The sequence below is a fragment of the Clupea harengus genome, chromosome 11 (assembly GCF_900700415.2).
Source record: "Clupea harengus chromosome 11, Ch_v2.0.2, whole genome shotgun sequence".
In the NCBI taxonomy this organism is placed as follows: Eukaryota; Metazoa; Chordata; class Actinopteri; order Clupeiformes; family Clupeidae; genus Clupea; species Clupea harengus.
The window spans coordinates 14,374,472-14,390,262 of NC_045162.1; the positions used below are offsets into that span (position 1 = coordinate 14,374,472).

Sequence of the window (15,791 nt, forward strand, 5' to 3'; positions counted from 1 at the left end):
TGAACCCTGAGAGCATTTTTTTTAAAGCGTCTGTATCAAAAGTTCCAGAAGCTTTTAATATTAGTTTTGCTTTACTGTTAAAAAACGGCTGTTCAAATAGCTTTCCAAAATAATCAGACAGACAGAAAAGACGGTTTTCCTGAAAGACCTAGGTCCTAGGCCAACTTACCCAATGAGAAAGGCTATTGGATCAAATTGTAAATAAGCTATACTTTTAATATGTGTATTGCATTCCACGTTAAAGCAAACAAGTATTAATGCAGAGGGTATGTGTTAATTTCTAATTCAAGGGTTTAAATTAAGCGTAGGACAGGATACCATTTTGTGATAACCTCCAGTGCTTGTAGTACTACTCCTTTCGAACTACATTTCCCTTCTCCTGGTTCTGAACGGACTTCCGAAATATACCCGGCATGCATTCCGATTCTTCGTGTGTATGGAGAATGAAGCGAAATGGCTAACACCATTGCTAATATACCGAATTTTGAATGTCCCTCGTGGTGAGTCTCACCGGTGTAAAATGCGCTTAAGTATCTTTTTGAGTCACACATGTGTTGGTAATGAAAATAGCTTCTCTGTGCGTGGAGAGCTGTTAGATGTTCACTGATACCAGTTCCCTTGCTAATAACTTACTCTGTGTGAATGAACCTACCTAGCTAGTTAGCTAGCTAGCTAACGTTACCTAGCAAGGTTCATACACACAGAGTAACTTATTCAACATCGGAGTATTCAGAGAGCAGATTTCTGTTGTAATAATATATAATCGTTGAGAAACAGTGTGTCGTAATCTGTTTATGGGCAAAAATGTTCAATCTGTTTGTTGATCTGGTGAAGTTTTCTCAAACTGCAGCAGGCAAGCCATGCTATACATTTTATTTGATCATCAGCTTTCGTGTGCAGAATGTTTCAGACTTTTCTCACCCCCTCCTTGTAGTTTGTGGCAACAAGTGATAACGTTACGGTTAATCAATTTTTAAAGCTGGCAGCAACATTCTCATAATATGCAGTAATCGTGGCCATGGCCCAGACTAGGGCTCAAGTAAACATGTTGCTTTTACAGGGCAGGGAAGCCTCCCCCTGGTCTCCACCTGGACGTAGTGAAAGGAGATAAACTCGTAGAGGTAAGGAACGTGCAGTTTGTCACGAACATTAGCGATAGTAAAGCTATCATACGCATATGGTGAACTCCCACAGGTGTGTGTATGTGTATACCTCATAGATTTACCTGCCATCATTTACGTCTATGCTATCGTTAGGGGTAGACAGTCTCTTCTACATTACCTGCCATTGTATAATTTTGAAGGCAACTGGCACGGTGGTGGCCATGTGATGTGCATGTTCAGGCTTTAATGCTCGGCACATTTAGTTTGGTTTAGTATGGTAATAATCCAACTGCGTTCCCATCCAAATATAAACATCGACAAGAAACTCACACCCACACACACCAAATTCCCTGTTACACGTAGATGGGATCTTAAGGTATTTTCAGACCAAGATGTCCACGTACTTAGGACTCCATCATACTATTTATTGCTTTAATCTACTGTCTAATTAGTTTATGTCTCTGAGATTTAATTCAAATGATATTATATCTGTAAATTCTATTGGACTAATTATTTATTTGTGTCATGGTTCCATGCTATATGACAAGTCCCACCCTTTCCTTTTGCACTTGATTCTAACCTGACTGTCTGCAGCCCAGGAGTGTACGCACTTTGGTGTCTGTTTGGATGTGGCTGTCAGGTCAATAGAGGTGCTAGACAAAACCCCCGTGAGATTTAAGCCCAGAGTCTAAAGGACTGTGCTCTGTGTTATGGTTCACGGAACAATGACTGACACACACACACACAGTTTTTAGTTTGCTTTGATCACCTATCTATCAATCTATTTTATCTATCTATTAACTGTATGATTGATTTAATTAATATGATTGTAACATATTAATATAAGGTGGACTGAAAGACAGTTGGCCTCCTTCTGTTCATTAGTTGATGTTGTTCACAGTGATAAGGATATTGGTGTCATGTTGCTGGTAATGTAGGTGCTCTAACCCTAATCGCTAACCTCATCGTTAGACTGTATTGTTTGGGTCCAGTGCTTTGTCGGTTAATGGATGTGTTTTGTTTAGAAACTCATAATCGATGAGAAGAAGTTTTACCTGTTCGGGAGGAACATGGACATGTGCGATTTTACCATTGACCACCAGTCATGCTCCCGCGTGCACGCTGCCCTGGTGTACCACAAGCACCTCAAGAGGGTGTTCCTCATCGACCTCAACAGCAGTGAGTGAGCTCTCGTGTTTACCAGCTTTTACCAGCACACTGCAATACAGGTCACTGTCTCTCACAGTTAAAACAGGTCACTGTCTCTCTCACAGTTAAAACAGGTCACCGTCTCTCACAGATGAAACAGGTCACTGTCTCTCTCACAGTTGAAACAGGTCACTGTATCTCTCACAGTTGAAACTATCTCAGAATTATTAAAGGTCACTGTCTCTCTCACAGTTAAAACAGGTCACTGTCTCTCTCAGTTGAAACAGGTCACTGTGTCTCTCACAGTTGAAACTGTCTCACAATTGAAACAGGTCACTGTCTCTCTCACAGCTGAAACTGTCTCAGAATTATTAAAGGTCACTGTCTCTCTCTCAGTTAAAACAGTTCACTGTTAAAGGGGAAGCTTGTGGTTGAGAGGGTGTAAGTTCCGTTAGAGTGACAGAGAATTCTCTCCAACATTTATAAGACAATCTTTTAACATATATGTACCTTCAGAAATATAAAATGCTTGCTAGACCTATAACCATACAGTTTTAAAGGACTAATGGATACCGTGCATTCTTACGCCATGCCAAATATTTCTACTCTTGTCAACAGAAATGGCTTGTTGCAAGTTTAACATTTGTTTTCTGAAATTATGTTTTATCAAGGGTTATATTGGAGTATGTACTCATGTATATTATTCGTATTCATTTTTTTTTAATTGAAAATTTGCCTCTGGTTGTTTGCTTCCACTCTCAGCACACGGTACATTCCTGGGCCACATTCGACTAGAGGCTGATAAGCCCCAGCAGGTGCCTATCGACTCCACCATGTCGTTTGGGGCCTCCACACGTCTCTACACCATCAGGGAGAAGCCCCAGACCCAGCCTGGGAATGCTACAGGAGACAGCAAGGCCGGAGAGGACGAGGAACTCAAGGGCCTCCTGGGGCTACCGGAGGAGGAGACTGAGCTAGAGGTGTGTGTGTGTGTGTGCTTGCATAGATGTGTTTGTGTGCGTGTGTGTTTCTGTTTAGTGAGTGCGTAGATGTGTATGTGTTTGTGTTTGTGTGTGTTTCTGTTTGTGAGAGTGAGTACATGTGAATGCGTGTGTGTGTGTGTGTGTGTGTGTGTGTGTGTGTGTGTATGTGTGTGTGAGATTGAGCGGATGTTGAGCACATATGAGTGTGTGATGTTCTGTGAATGTATGAGAGAATGGCTGTATAGAAGATATGTGTTTGTTTTAGTGACCAAGTATTATAAATGCATGCAGGCTGTATTTGCCTTAGAAAGAGGGAGGAAGTGGGTTCTTTGGTTACCATGGTTGCATGTGTATTATTACACATGGTCCCCTTCTTCCTTTCTCTCTAGACAAAGGTCTTTGACTTTGTAGTTTATTGGTGTAGTTTAAGTGTTTAGCAGATGAGTTTTTCCAAAGTGACTTCCAAAACATTTGATAAACAAATAGAGTAAAAACAACAATGAGAAAATTAGGCAACAAGGATAATGCAACACTATTTAATAGCATGTTAAAATAAAGTAAATTGTTACCATAATAATAATAATATCAATGATACTAATAATCAATTTTTTTACACATGCTCCTGTGTTGAGAATTTAATATTTGTAACTTCAAACTGCCATGTGATCCCATCACTGTCTGTATAATAAGGATCAGTGATCATTAGCTACACCTCTTAGCCAGGCTAATGTTGTTTTCTTTTCTTTCTTTTTTTGTCTGTGATAGAATCTGACTGAATTCAACACAGCCCACAACAAGCGCATCTCAACTCTGACCATTGAGGAGGGCAACCTGGACATCCAGCGGCCAAAGAGGAAGCGGAGAAACTCCCGAGTCACCTTTAATGAGGACGACGAGGTCATCAACCCAGGTGGGCCTGCTTCTGATATCTCTGGGTTTTATTTAGATACATATCTACAGGTGGATGAGTCTGTGGTACTAGCAGCCACAAGATGAGGGGTGCCATATATAGTACGCACACAAACCATTTGCTCTGAGATATTGTAAACCACTTTGAAATCCACCCACAGGTTAGACCATGGCATCTCAGGTTTGCCATACCATATACATAGAGTCTGTGCTTTGTAATTCAACTGTAATGAGGTTTGTTGGGGTAGGCAGAAAGATTCTTCAGTGATGGCTTAAGGCCTACTTGCACTGATGGCAACCTTGGAAGAAATCGGTTGTATGAGTGCAATGAGTATGAAGACGTTATGTGAAGAGCTCTGTGTGTCCTTGTCACAGTGAGACTTTGTATGCACTGTATCTTGACATTTTTTGTGTGTTAACCACTGTGTGTTCTGCATCATTGCAGAGGACATAGACCCATCGGTTGGACGCTTCAGGAACATGGTGCAGACTGCAGTGGTTCCCATGAAGGTGAGAATTTATAAGACGGGAAACCCCCTTCTTGCTAGAGCACAGTAGCTCACTTCTGTTTTTGTAACTTGAAATATATAGATTTCAACATTTGCATGTTTTAGAGAAGAGCTTCCTGCATTGCCTTAAATAGGTATCGATGTTCACGAGGGGAGGGCGATGTGTGTGGGCAGTTGTCAGAGCAACAAGACGTCTCGGTGTCCAAACATCAGCAGAGCTTTCACTTTTGCTTCTTCTTTTCTGACCACAGAAGAAGAGGCTCGAGGGCTACCAGAACGCCCTGGGCCTGGATGACTCGGTGCCGCGTTCTCACACCCACAGCCACGCCGGCCGTGGTGGGCTCTATGCCGACCTGCCGCCCTCCCACCACGACGGGTACTCTGCCGTGGCCCCCGGAGCGACCATCCTCGGAGGCCTGCCACTGCCCCTCCCCAACCCTGCGCCAGAGGTGGACCTGGCTCCCGAGCCACAGCGGCTGCCCGTCACCCTCAACCCCATCCCAGTGACTGGCCTCTACCCCCCCGAGTCCCTCAACGAGCCCCGCAAGAAGAAGTACGCCAAGGAGGCGTGGCCTGGGAAGAAGCCCACTCCCTCGCTACTCATTTAGCCAATGGGGGGGGGGAGACCTGGGGTGGGGGTGAGGGGGTGGGGTGCTGTCTCAAGGTGGCGATTTCATACCAATGGCACAAGAAGGGGTACTGAAGGACAAGGACGTAGCTGTGTATGGACTGACTTTTTTTCTCACATTTTTTTTACACAGATCTATTTATACAGGGTTTGTTTGTTTGAAGGGGGGCAGGGGCAGAACTTGCATTAACCATTGATTGCCACTGTTGATATGCATTCAACCAGTTGTCATCCAATGCAAGGGCCTGCATTCCATGCTGTTAAGTGATTGGTCCGTTTCCCCTTGACCTCCTTCCGTCCTGACGAGTCGGTGATGAGGTCGCCACATAAAAAAATAGTTGGCGCTCTGTAACCCTGTTGTGTTGCAACCATTTGTGTTCATTTTATTGAGGATTTCTAACATGTACTGTGATGCACCCCCAAGCATCGGTGCAGGTTATCTGGCCCAGTCAGAGGAAAAGGCTCATGGTTATTCCTTTTTGATGTGGAGCTCTACGATGAGTTTTATCTCTGCACTCGGGCTTCTGGGTAAGTCAGGGATGAGCTCGCTGTGACTAGTGTGCTTGAGTCTCTTTAAGATGATATTTACTCTTTGGTTTGTTTGTGTTGTTGTTTTATTTTTGTTTTCTTTAACTGTTTTATACTTTATTCTCTCTCCACATAAAAGGACGAAATACACCATCGGTTTTGTGTGTCCGATGATCTAGAACTCCTTCTCGGTTCTATAGTGGATAGTCTGACCGTGAAGGCAGCCAGTGGTCAGCAACCACACTGGCCATACGCCATCAACAAAATGCAGCCGAAGACAGCAGTGAAACGTGTGAACCAGACACTCCCTAGACTTGATAAACATTTGTTTGCCATTAACCTCATCTATTAGCTGGGCTATCTGTTATGGCCACAACTCTAATGGTTACTGTAGCCCTCTGTACACAATGCTTCATTTGTGGAGACTGGTCTTCCGAGCAACAGGGAATATACACATCCTGGCTATTGACTCATAGCTGAAAACGAAACCAAACATGCACAAAGTCAGAGGACCATCCTTACGAGTTAGTTGTGGTTTATATGTGTAGTCTTATGTCTAGGATATGACCACTGCTTAATTTAACCTTTCCTTGTAGGAGGCATTCCGGGCTGGTTCAACCTAAAGTGCACTGAATGAAGATCTTGATGTCAGTTTAACTTTGTTCTGGTCTTGTACATGGAAACTATATCTGATCTACACATCATCATAATGTCAGACAGTATTTTCTCCCTGGCCGTGTAAATCAAAACATTGTTTTTGCTAAGGGCGGTGTCCAGTGTGTCTGATACTACAGAGAGCAAATAAAAACATTTGTACTGTCTTTTTTTAACAGATGTATGCGGTCACTAGTGATTTTCTGTCCAGAAGAATATAGGTTTTGGTGAAAGTTATATTAGTTCAACGCTCTGTTTATCTGGACTTCCTATATTCTTCATATGGCTGAGAAGTCATGTGATATGACCACTGAATCATGCATGACAACACTACTTGGATAGCGTGTCAAGACAAGGCCTATCATTCATGTTCAATGCCCATCCTGTCATTAATAATGATCAGTTGATGTCCAATGATTTGATAGTGTCGTGATTCTATTGTCAGTAACTAATTGTCATGACCATGTAGATATTTTAGAGGCCATTGCAGTTTATGTCAGATGTTACTAAGCTGTCATGGCATCATACATTCATGTAAATTACAGACTGATGACATGACGCTGTTAAATCTCTGGGCACTGACTGCTATACTTACTTATGACAGGATATGAATAATTTCTGCACGCTCACAAAAGGAGAAGAGTTTGTGATTCTGTAAGATGGGAAATGTGCAAATCTCATCACGGGAAACTCCGCATTCATTAGCTTGCCTCAGGCTTCTTAACCAATGCACCCTTCACTGTAGGACCTCCATCAGCACATTCTTATTATCAGAGATGCATTGTTGATAAAAGCAGCACTGTCAGCCCGAGACAGTCTGGCGAGGTCTCTGCTTCTATTGGCTATTCAGAACATTGCCCTCTTCAGACTAGTCTGCTGCCCAGACAAAGTACCTTCATTCACACATATAGAAACATATCTACTGACTCGTTACTAACAGGCTGTGCAGAACAGGGAGAGCTAAAAACAGAGCCTGGTACTGTTGCAGAACTGCCTTAAAGTTTATTTGAGTTGATTTTAGAAATTAAGAAGTGAATGAAAATAATAATAATAATAATACTGCTGCTCTTTTCAACCACCATGCGTTCTGGTGGTAGGCTGGGCTTTTCCCCGCCTAGTCCATGCCAAGGGCAGCGAGACATCGGGCAACAGATGGGAGACATGCATTCTTGATGAGATGATGAAGAAAATTGATTTTTATTTTCCCACCACGGAGAATCACAATGGGAATGAGAGAGAGTTCATGTGAAGTGCATATGTTTCTACAAATAACCAGTTTTTATATAATTGTAATGGGAGTGTTTACTCTCTCTTTTTCTGTCTGCGTTGTGTTATGTGTGTTGAAATAACGTGACGCCCCGACCATCCTGGCTCTCGCTCATGCATTGCCATTTTATACACATGGGCGCTCTCACGCTGCACCTTTGCCAGAAAAAAAGAGACTGGGAGGGGTAACATTCCCAGTGAAAGATGCAGCAATAACCAGCCAGGCCTCAGCCCCTGCTCCTTACAGAACTGTGGGAAAATAAAAAGACGCAGACAGAAGTTGCACAAACTAAAAAAGAGAAATCCTTTTTGTGGAAGTAAGTGATCTGACAGCTTTGGTCAGATGTCTCAATCGAACTGAATGTTGTGGCAGAATAGAAACTCAAGACACACAAGGAAGGAGAATAATGAGTTATTTAAACATCAAATTCAGGATCACAGACATGACTATTCCAAAGCAGCAGTAATATCAACAGCAACACGCTCAAATACACTTTTCACAATCTTTTCAGTCAGTTTAAGGACTGAATTCCACAGGTGAGACATACAGTATTCATACAAACGATTGCTTTGTTAGTATATACAGTAAATGAATTACTCTGAGCTTGTTATCTATTTAATTCCCTTAGTAAAGAAATATAAGTTCTGTTTTGTGACATCAACGTTTTTTAGTGTGTGTGTTGGTTGGCTAATGAATCCACAGGTTGGTCAATGAGTCTGTTCCACATGTGGCTCACGTAAGGCAGGGTGCTGCTTAGGGCTCTGGCTCCAGGTGTTTGATCCTCAGGTAAATGCCGTTGAGGGAGCGCAGCACCAGGCGTGGCAGCATCTTGGGCTTGAGGTCCGGATCGGTCATGAGCTCATACCTCTTAAGGGTCAGACACACCGCCACCTTCATTTCATTCATGGCAAAGGTCTGGCCAATGCAGTTCCTGAGGGAGGAGCAGAGAGACGAGAGTTCAGTACAGCAACGGCAAGGTAGACAGGAACTGAAAAAGTCACAGACCTTTTATGTCCAGAAATCGATTTAAAATAACCGTCTGTGACTTGACTGGCATACAAGGATATGGAACATGAAACTGGAGAACATACAGGTTTCCCCTTGAAAAATAACTTTTGAGGCTTTGTTTTTATACCTAGTTTCAATCTCATAGGTAGTCAATCTCACAGGCAGGCAATCTCACAGGTACGCGATCTTATGATGACCTCTGCTGGTTAAAATTTCATTTCATTTTCACAGTTCAGCATTCTGATGCGGATTTAATTTAAAGGCAGCAGGCTGATACTTGTTTTGGTAATAAAAGGAATATTTGCCTTTAAGCAATGGAAGTTCATTGTAAACCACATTAATTTCACCAAAGTAGAACAGGCTGAGGTTGATTACACTAGTCATTGTATAACTGTATTACTGTTCTGACAGTGACAAGTATACAACAAACTCTAACGCTTAAAAAATTAGTAGAGTAGACCAAACCAACTTTCTAACATTATAACTATTTATAATTAATCTCAATAGAGTAGTGATGAAAAACTAACATCTAAACTAAAAACGCAAAAAACCTGTATCGGATTAAAAGAAGTTCAAGTCCAATCCTGAGAGGTTATTGTCAGCAAAAGGTTGTATCAGGGGTCAGAGGCATAATGGTTCCAAACTCCATTCAGGTAAATGAGTAGCCTCCTCTGTTCAACGGTAACATGAGAACTTCGAGTGCCTGCATGCCTCCTCTTAAAACAGTCCCCGTGACAACCATGATGATCTGGCAAGCTCACAAACCTGGGACCAGCAGAGAAGGGTACAAAGGCATGCGGCGACCTTTTGGCACAGTTCTCTGGCAGAAACCGCAGCGGGTCAAACACCTACAGCAACCCCAGACACAGGCAGGGACAGGTTAAAGTACATTTAGTTTTCAGGTGCCCCAAGACTGTAAGATGAAATGTGCGTAAATCCACCATTTATTCATATCAGTGTCATTAGAATAAGGTGTCGTTATAACACATTAGTATATGGATGCTTTACTTTCTCTCCTTGCCTAATATGTCTTAATAGAGGCGGGCTGATGTTGCGGACAGCTCTAGTATTTCTACATAACAAAATGTCAGCAGAACAATGAGAAAAGCAGGCAGCCTTTAATGAGGACAAATGCCTTTTGGTAGTCAGAAGATTTGACATTTGCCAACTACTTGTAGTCTTTAGCACTGAGATGGTGTGGTTCACCCTATCATAGGAAAGACTATTTAAGTTTGATCAAACTGGAGCCACTGCAGATATGGTTTATAGTTCATAAGCACCACTTACATTGGGGTTCTCCCAGACTGTGGCGTTCCTATGCAGACCAAAAACACTGGTTCCTACAAGAAAACCTGTAGGACATAAACAAAACATTTTGAGCAAAGTCTCCTTAAACCAAAGACAAACCGTGTAGCATCGTTAAAGCATGTATATGAGTACAAAAGCCCATCAAACAGACAGTAGATGCGGTTTTGGCTTTGGATCATTGCATGATCACATTTATCCATAATCAGATAAGAGTGGTTAACCACGACCAAGCTAACAAGACCACTCACAGTGTCCTCAGAGTACTTGCTTCAGCCAAACAAAACAGATGGGTTAATATTTAAACCCTTTCATGTTACCCTTGCACTAAGGCAAAGGCGTCTGTAAAATCACGCTATCTTTCTTGTTCCCACCTTTGTTTGTTTTGAAGGCTGTGAATGGAGAAGCTCCAGCCTATATCTCTAATCTCCTGACCCCTTGGACACCATCAAGGACTTAAAGGTCCTCCAATGAACTTTTACTGGTTTTACCTCAATCTAATTTTAAATCAAAGGGTGGTTGAACTTTTACTGTCATTGGTCCCAAATTATGGAAGGCTCCCATTTTATGCTCCATCTGCTGCCTGCTTGATGCCACTTTTAAAATATATAAGATTTTGAAATATATAAAATGTATAAGATGAACTGTTATCCTCTTTTTACCACTTAGATTTTGCTTGCTTATGTTCATTTTTATTTGTCTTAACCATTTTTAGCTTTTGCTCATGTAGCTCTCTCTTTTATTCATTCACTTTAATACATCCTCTATATATTTACAGATGTTTATCTGTTTATAGTCTCTTTAATCATTTTAATCTCTTATTCTAATCTTGTATTCTTGTTTATTTTTATTCTAAATTGATTAACCTTGACTGGAAAACACTTTGATACAACTACTGTTGTTTTTAAATGTGCTATATAAATAAATGTGACCTGACTTCAAGACTACTCAATTCCCTTACAGCCCCAATTAAGTTGAAGTAAGTTCAATAGCATTTTTCTTGTCAACAAACAAACAAAGGTTCTAAAACCGACCTGCGGGTACAGTCCTGCCATCGAAGAACGTTAAGGGCTTGGTCAGCTTCCTGGCGATGCCAGGTACAGGCGGGTACATCCGCAGAGACTCTTTGATGCACATGGTAGTGTATGGGATTTTGCTCAGGTCCTCCCTGAGAGGGATACAAAAAAAATAGTTGTAAATTTAAAATGCCTGTCCATCAAACATTTCTCAGAGCTACACTTTGACCTGGGCATGAAACATTTGTGACACATTCCAAGAAAGGTATTGTAAATGTCACTTTAACTGACTTTGAGATTAAAGTGTTTATAGTTTTATGAAGTGCATTTATGTAATACCGCAATCCCATTCTGAATTCACAGGGAGGTTATGTGTTGCATTACAATGCCACTTAGATCATGTCAAATCAAATCCACTCGTCAAACTCTACACAAAAATGTTTAAACCGTAAACATGAGCTGAAATATAAATATATAAAATGATTTATATATTTATAATATATATATAATACAGGACGTATTGGGAAGATGTGGCCTCAGGCAGTACCAGTCCATGTTGTCCTTCCCCTGCAGCACCTGGGTGATCTCCTCCCTGCACGTCTTCTGGTGCTCTGGGTTGCTGGCCAGACTGAAGAGGAGCCAAGAGATGCCGCTGGCGGTAGTGTCGTGGCCCTCGAACATGAACGTGTCAACCTCCGCTCGGATGTCCTCGTCAGCAAGTCCCTCCTGGTTGTCATCCTGCCAACAGTAGATGATACAAGTGAAAGAATCAGATCATGAAAATGTAAATAGTTTGTCAGATGACATGTAAAATGTACGGCTAACATCATCAGATATCACACTAATATTCAGTGTGGTAGCATTACGAGGGCTAACATACTGCATAACAAACATTGCAATTACACTACAATTTCACTAGTTAACTAATACATTGTGATCAGGAACATAAATTGCTGTCAGGAACATCCTACAACTCTTGCCACTTTGTGTAAGCTAAAAAAAATTGTGTTCAGTGCTAGTTATGCAGTGGTCAAAGACACTGGATTAGGTGACATACCCTTGCACACAAGAGGATATCCAAGAAGTCCAGGTGTCTCTTCGTCTGAACTTTCTCTTGTTCCCTCTCACACTTTAATATCTCCTTTCTCCTTCTGATGACTTCCTCTTGGAGAGTTACAAGGACCAATTATAGTATGTTAAATTATTGAAATATCACTGAAATATTGTGAAGATGTGATGTCCTAAATACTTAGCTGATACCTGTATGGCCATGTGCAATTTTGCACGCCTTCCTAAATCTGTAGCCATGCGGACTGAGATGAAAGATTATATCACTGTGGTACGGAAAGACCCGGAAACGAAGGTTCACCAGGTCACACAGCTCATACACAGCCTTTATGTATGCATTTGTCCCACTGGAATGAGTTAGAAAGGAAATAATTGAGATGCTGAGTTTTTAGCAATGGCCTACACATAGTTTAGAGCAGCAGTGAAGACTTTTGGGAAAAAACGGTCAAAAATCCAGACGTGTAAAAACCTTGTGAAGAACAACAACAGCACAATTAGAACTAATAAAAGCTGGCTAGCATGTTACCTGGTGTCTTTTGGCAATATAGTTGTTTGGCAATATGTTGCTCCTCGAAAGCTTTTTTACCATTAACACGGGGTGGGCCGTACCGGATCACAAAACTACATACGTAATGCATAGGCTGGGTTTCTAGTGGTAGTAACAGGTGTGTTTATATGTCTTTCACTTGACCATATACCATCATAACATATTTGAGGATGATACCAAAACAGGTTGCCTGTAAAAACATACCTTAAAAGGTGGCAAACTGTTGCATAGCGTAGCTTTAATGTTGATGGATTTGGTTAGCAATTACCTTTCTGTCTGGCAGTTACTGTTGCAGCTGAAGCCACATTTCATAATGCTGTCCAGAGTCATCAGGCTCACATGCTGAAAAAGCTCGAACGATTCGTTTGTTTTTGCATAGTTCTCCCATTTATCCTAAGAGAGATGGAAGCAAGAGGAACAAGGAGTAGAACCTTTAATAAATGATCAATCTGCTTTCAGTGGTGAAGTCCTTGATCCTTGCAAAAGCTCAATGATATTTGAGCTCAACTGCCAATAAAATTAAACCCCCTACTCTTCTCATCCCTCTCACCTTTAAAATACCAGGGTCAGTGTAACTGCTGTGAACCTACCAGCATAACTTTGGTTGAATCTGCAATCAGTTTCACGTAAGGTTTTAGCACATCATAATGAAAACCAGGGGTGAGTAGTCTTCTGTGTCTGAACCACTTATTTGAATGAGACACTAACAAGCCTTCGCCTAGAAAACACAAAGCAAAACAAAAGGGCAACATTAATGCAGACATAAATTATGTCATGCATTTAGCAAATAATAACAAACAGACAAAAAAACGGCCTTCTTGCAGTCAATTTTACCACAGTACAATCATGTGACAACAAACTCGGAAAACACCATTGCATTGTTTCAAAATGCAAAGTCAGTGTCACATGCTACTTGGAATTGAATCATTCCAACCCATGTGTGCCCTACCTATCCATGGGATAAGAAACCTGTAGGCAATATCATCTTTAGGCTCTGTGGAGGAAAAATAGCAACATTTACAATTCATTCAGAGGGCAGTTCTTTCATTTCTATGTAGAATGAAGCCTATATATTTGATAAGACAACCACCTGTTGAGGCTAATAGAGTTTTTGCATAGGATGGATGATGGATGTTAAGAAACGCAATGACGGGTCCAAACCACAGAGGAAAGGCAAAGGGATATGCTTCTCCCCATTTCACCACCTTGTCCAAACCTGTCCCATCTTGTGGAAACTGTAAAGGGATGGGCTTTTCAACTTTGGTATCGAATAACTTGGCATATACGAGGTCATGTAGCTAGCATAGCTCAATTCATTGTCTGTGTCATTTACGGCCTATTCCGCAATAAATTGAAGTGTTGTGTTTGGTGGGTCATTTAAGTTCACCCTACGCGTCCCCTAAATTCTACAGTGACCGTAAATTGTAACTCATTGGTCAAACCATAATTTGTGAACAACACAGTCATGTTTTGACCGGTAAGCGAGTCCTACAAACAGCCTTCTAGAGCACAGAAAAAAAACAATATTTAATGATCTACTTTCACATCAACACGAAGTCAATAACCTTTCTATAACATGGATTTTAAACTTCCACCTTAAATATCCACCTTAAATATTACTTAACTTGCTGAACACGAAAAATCTACTAACCTCTAGAGCGTGCCCAAATAACCAGTGACCAGGTGGTCCGGGAAAGCTCTCAAGAACGCGGGTATCCTCGTATTTTCTGACAACAAGTTTCGTAACCTTCAGAGCAATGTATACAACAGCAACGACGGCTATGATGCACTGGAAATGTATAGGATATAGGTAAAACTGCACAGCTCTCTGCACTTTGTCATATATTTCCATCGCGGTGTGTGCAGAGCTGGATACTTCAACAGCGAATAGCATAACTTACATTACAAACATGGAAACCACTGAGAGGGAAGAGGCAGACGTCACCCACGAATAACAAACTAATGGGAGGGACATACGAACTGGGGCAGATCGGACGTTTGCAGAATTGTTTGGCTGGGTCGGAAACGGATCTTTGGGTAAGTCATGACCCCGCTGTGACGAGTGTGCTTGAGTCTCTTTAAGATTATATTTAGTCTTTGGTTTGTTTTCTTTTGTTTTCTTTAACTGTTTCATTCTCTCGCCGCAAAGAAGGACGAAATACACCATCTGTTTTGTTTGTCAGAGATGATCTAAAACTCCTTCTCGGTTCTATAGGCTAGTGGATAGTCTGACAGTGAAGTCAGACTGTGGTCAGCAACACACTGGCCTTACACCATCAACAAAATGCAGCCGAAGACAGCAGTGTAACGTGTGAACCAAACACTCCCTAGACTTGATAGGCTAAACATTTATTTGTCATTAACCTCATTTATTATCCGGCTCTTCAGAATGTTCCAAAAAGTTCCGTTGATTTGAATGGGCCACCCCGTTTTGCACGTTTGCAGGTCTGTTATTTCTGTATAATGACCGCTGCGAAAAATTAATGACCGCTGTCATTACCAACGGAAGTCAGCAAGTGATGGGTTACGAAACATCTTAAACTTTAAAGTTCTATTTGTGTGAAGAACTATTATTTTCTTATCGGAAATCACGAAACGGCAACAACAAAATCATTAAAAAAAAAAAAGGTATTTTGGAGGGATGTCTTCTCTCCTTTTGCCAAGTAACCGTGCGGAATACTGTAGGCTATAGTCTGGTGGTCATTGTCGAAAAATAAATCCCTTCAGGACGAAAACAAGACCCTCCTTTGGGGTCCTGTTCGTCCCGTCGGGATTTATTTTTCGATAATGACCACCAGACTATAGATTATATCTTACCTATTAACTGGGCTATCTGTTGTGGCTATTGACTCATTTCTGAAAACGAAACCAAACATGCAAAAAGTTAGCGGACCATCCTTACGAGTTAGTTGTGGTTTAGCCTATATGTGTAGTCTTATGTCTAGGATATGACCTCTGCTTAATTGAACCTTTCCTTGTAGGAGGCATTCCGGGCTCGTTTAACCTAAAGTGCACTGAATGAAGGAGATCTTGATGTCAGCGTAACTTTGTTCTGGTCTTGTAGCCTACATGGAAACTATATCTGGCCTATCATTCATGGCCCATGGTCAATGCCCA

The 15,791-nt window shown here is 41.5% G+C and overlaps 2 protein-coding genes and 1 non-coding gene across 5 annotated transcripts; 2 read left to right on the forward strand and 1 right to left on the reverse strand.

Annotated features, from left to right (window-relative positions):
- The first annotated feature begins 390 nt into the window (after nucleotides 1-390).
- On the forward strand, nucleotides 391-6,643 carry ppp1r8b (protein phosphatase 1, regulatory subunit 8b). The gene is made up of 7 exons (XM_012838726.3): nucleotides 391-500; nucleotides 1,061-1,121; nucleotides 2,129-2,282; nucleotides 3,015-3,232; nucleotides 4,001-4,145; nucleotides 4,590-4,654; nucleotides 4,905-6,643. Exons 1-7 carry the CDS (start codon nucleotides 454-456, stop codon nucleotides 5,259-5,261), a joined length of 1,047 nt encoding a protein of 348 aa, XP_012694180.1. The 5' UTR covers nucleotides 391-453; the 3' UTR covers nucleotides 5,262-6,643.
- LOC116222570 lies at nucleotides 1,667-1,831 on the forward strand. The gene has a single exon (XR_004164731.1).
- Nucleotides 6,644-8,125: 1,482 nt separating the features above from the next.
- LOC105910095 (cytochrome P450 4B1-like) lies at nucleotides 8,126-14,690 on the reverse strand. 3 transcript variants are annotated; one of them, XM_012838777.3, is made up of 12 exons: nucleotides 14,326-14,690; nucleotides 13,765-13,909; nucleotides 13,624-13,668; nucleotides 13,265-13,392; nucleotides 12,943-13,067; nucleotides 12,320-12,474; nucleotides 12,117-12,223; nucleotides 11,607-11,797; nucleotides 11,078-11,211; nucleotides 10,026-10,090; nucleotides 9,504-9,586; nucleotides 8,126-8,661 (listed from the first exon to the last, which is right to left on the reverse strand). In XM_012838777.3, exons 1-12 carry the CDS (start codon nucleotides 14,566-14,568, stop codon nucleotides 8,484-8,486), a joined length of 1,599 nt encoding a protein of 532 aa, XP_012694231.2. In that variant the 5' UTR covers nucleotides 14,569-14,690; the 3' UTR covers nucleotides 8,126-8,483. The 3 variants fall into 3 exon arrangements, with proteins under 3 accessions (XP_012694231.2, XP_042565025.1, XP_031432933.1); XM_042709091.1 differs by lacking the exon at nucleotides 13,765-13,909 and having other exon boundaries at nucleotides 14,326-14,611; XM_031577073.2 differs by lacking the exon at nucleotides 9,504-9,586 and having other exon boundaries at nucleotides 8,489-8,661.
- Nucleotides 14,691-15,791: the final 1,101 nt, after the last annotated feature.

Coding starts and splice junctions, on each gene's coding strand:
- ppp1r8b (XM_012838726.3), top strand. CDS start 454: ATGGCTAACACCATTGCTAATATACCGAATTTTGAATGTCCCTCGTG. Junction 501..1,060: donor AATTTTGAATGTCCCTCGTG/GTGAGTCTCACC, acceptor TTGCTTTTACAG/GGCAGGGAAGCCTCCCCCTG. Junction 4,655..4,904: donor CTGCAGTGGTTCCCATGAAG/GTGAGAATTTAT, acceptor TTCTGACCACAG/AAGAAGAGGCTCGAGGGCTA.
- LOC105910095 (XM_012838777.3), bottom strand. CDS start 14,568: ATGCTATTCGCTGTTGAAGTATCCAGCTCTGCACACACCGCGATGGAA. Junction 13,393..13,623: donor GTTTCTTATCCCATGGATAG/GTAGGGCACACA, acceptor TGTGTTTTCTAG/GCGAAGGCTTGTTAGTGTCT. Junction 12,224..12,319: donor AATTGCACATGGCCATACAG/GTATCAGCTAAG, acceptor TAACTCTCCAAG/AGGAAGTCATCAGAAGGAGA.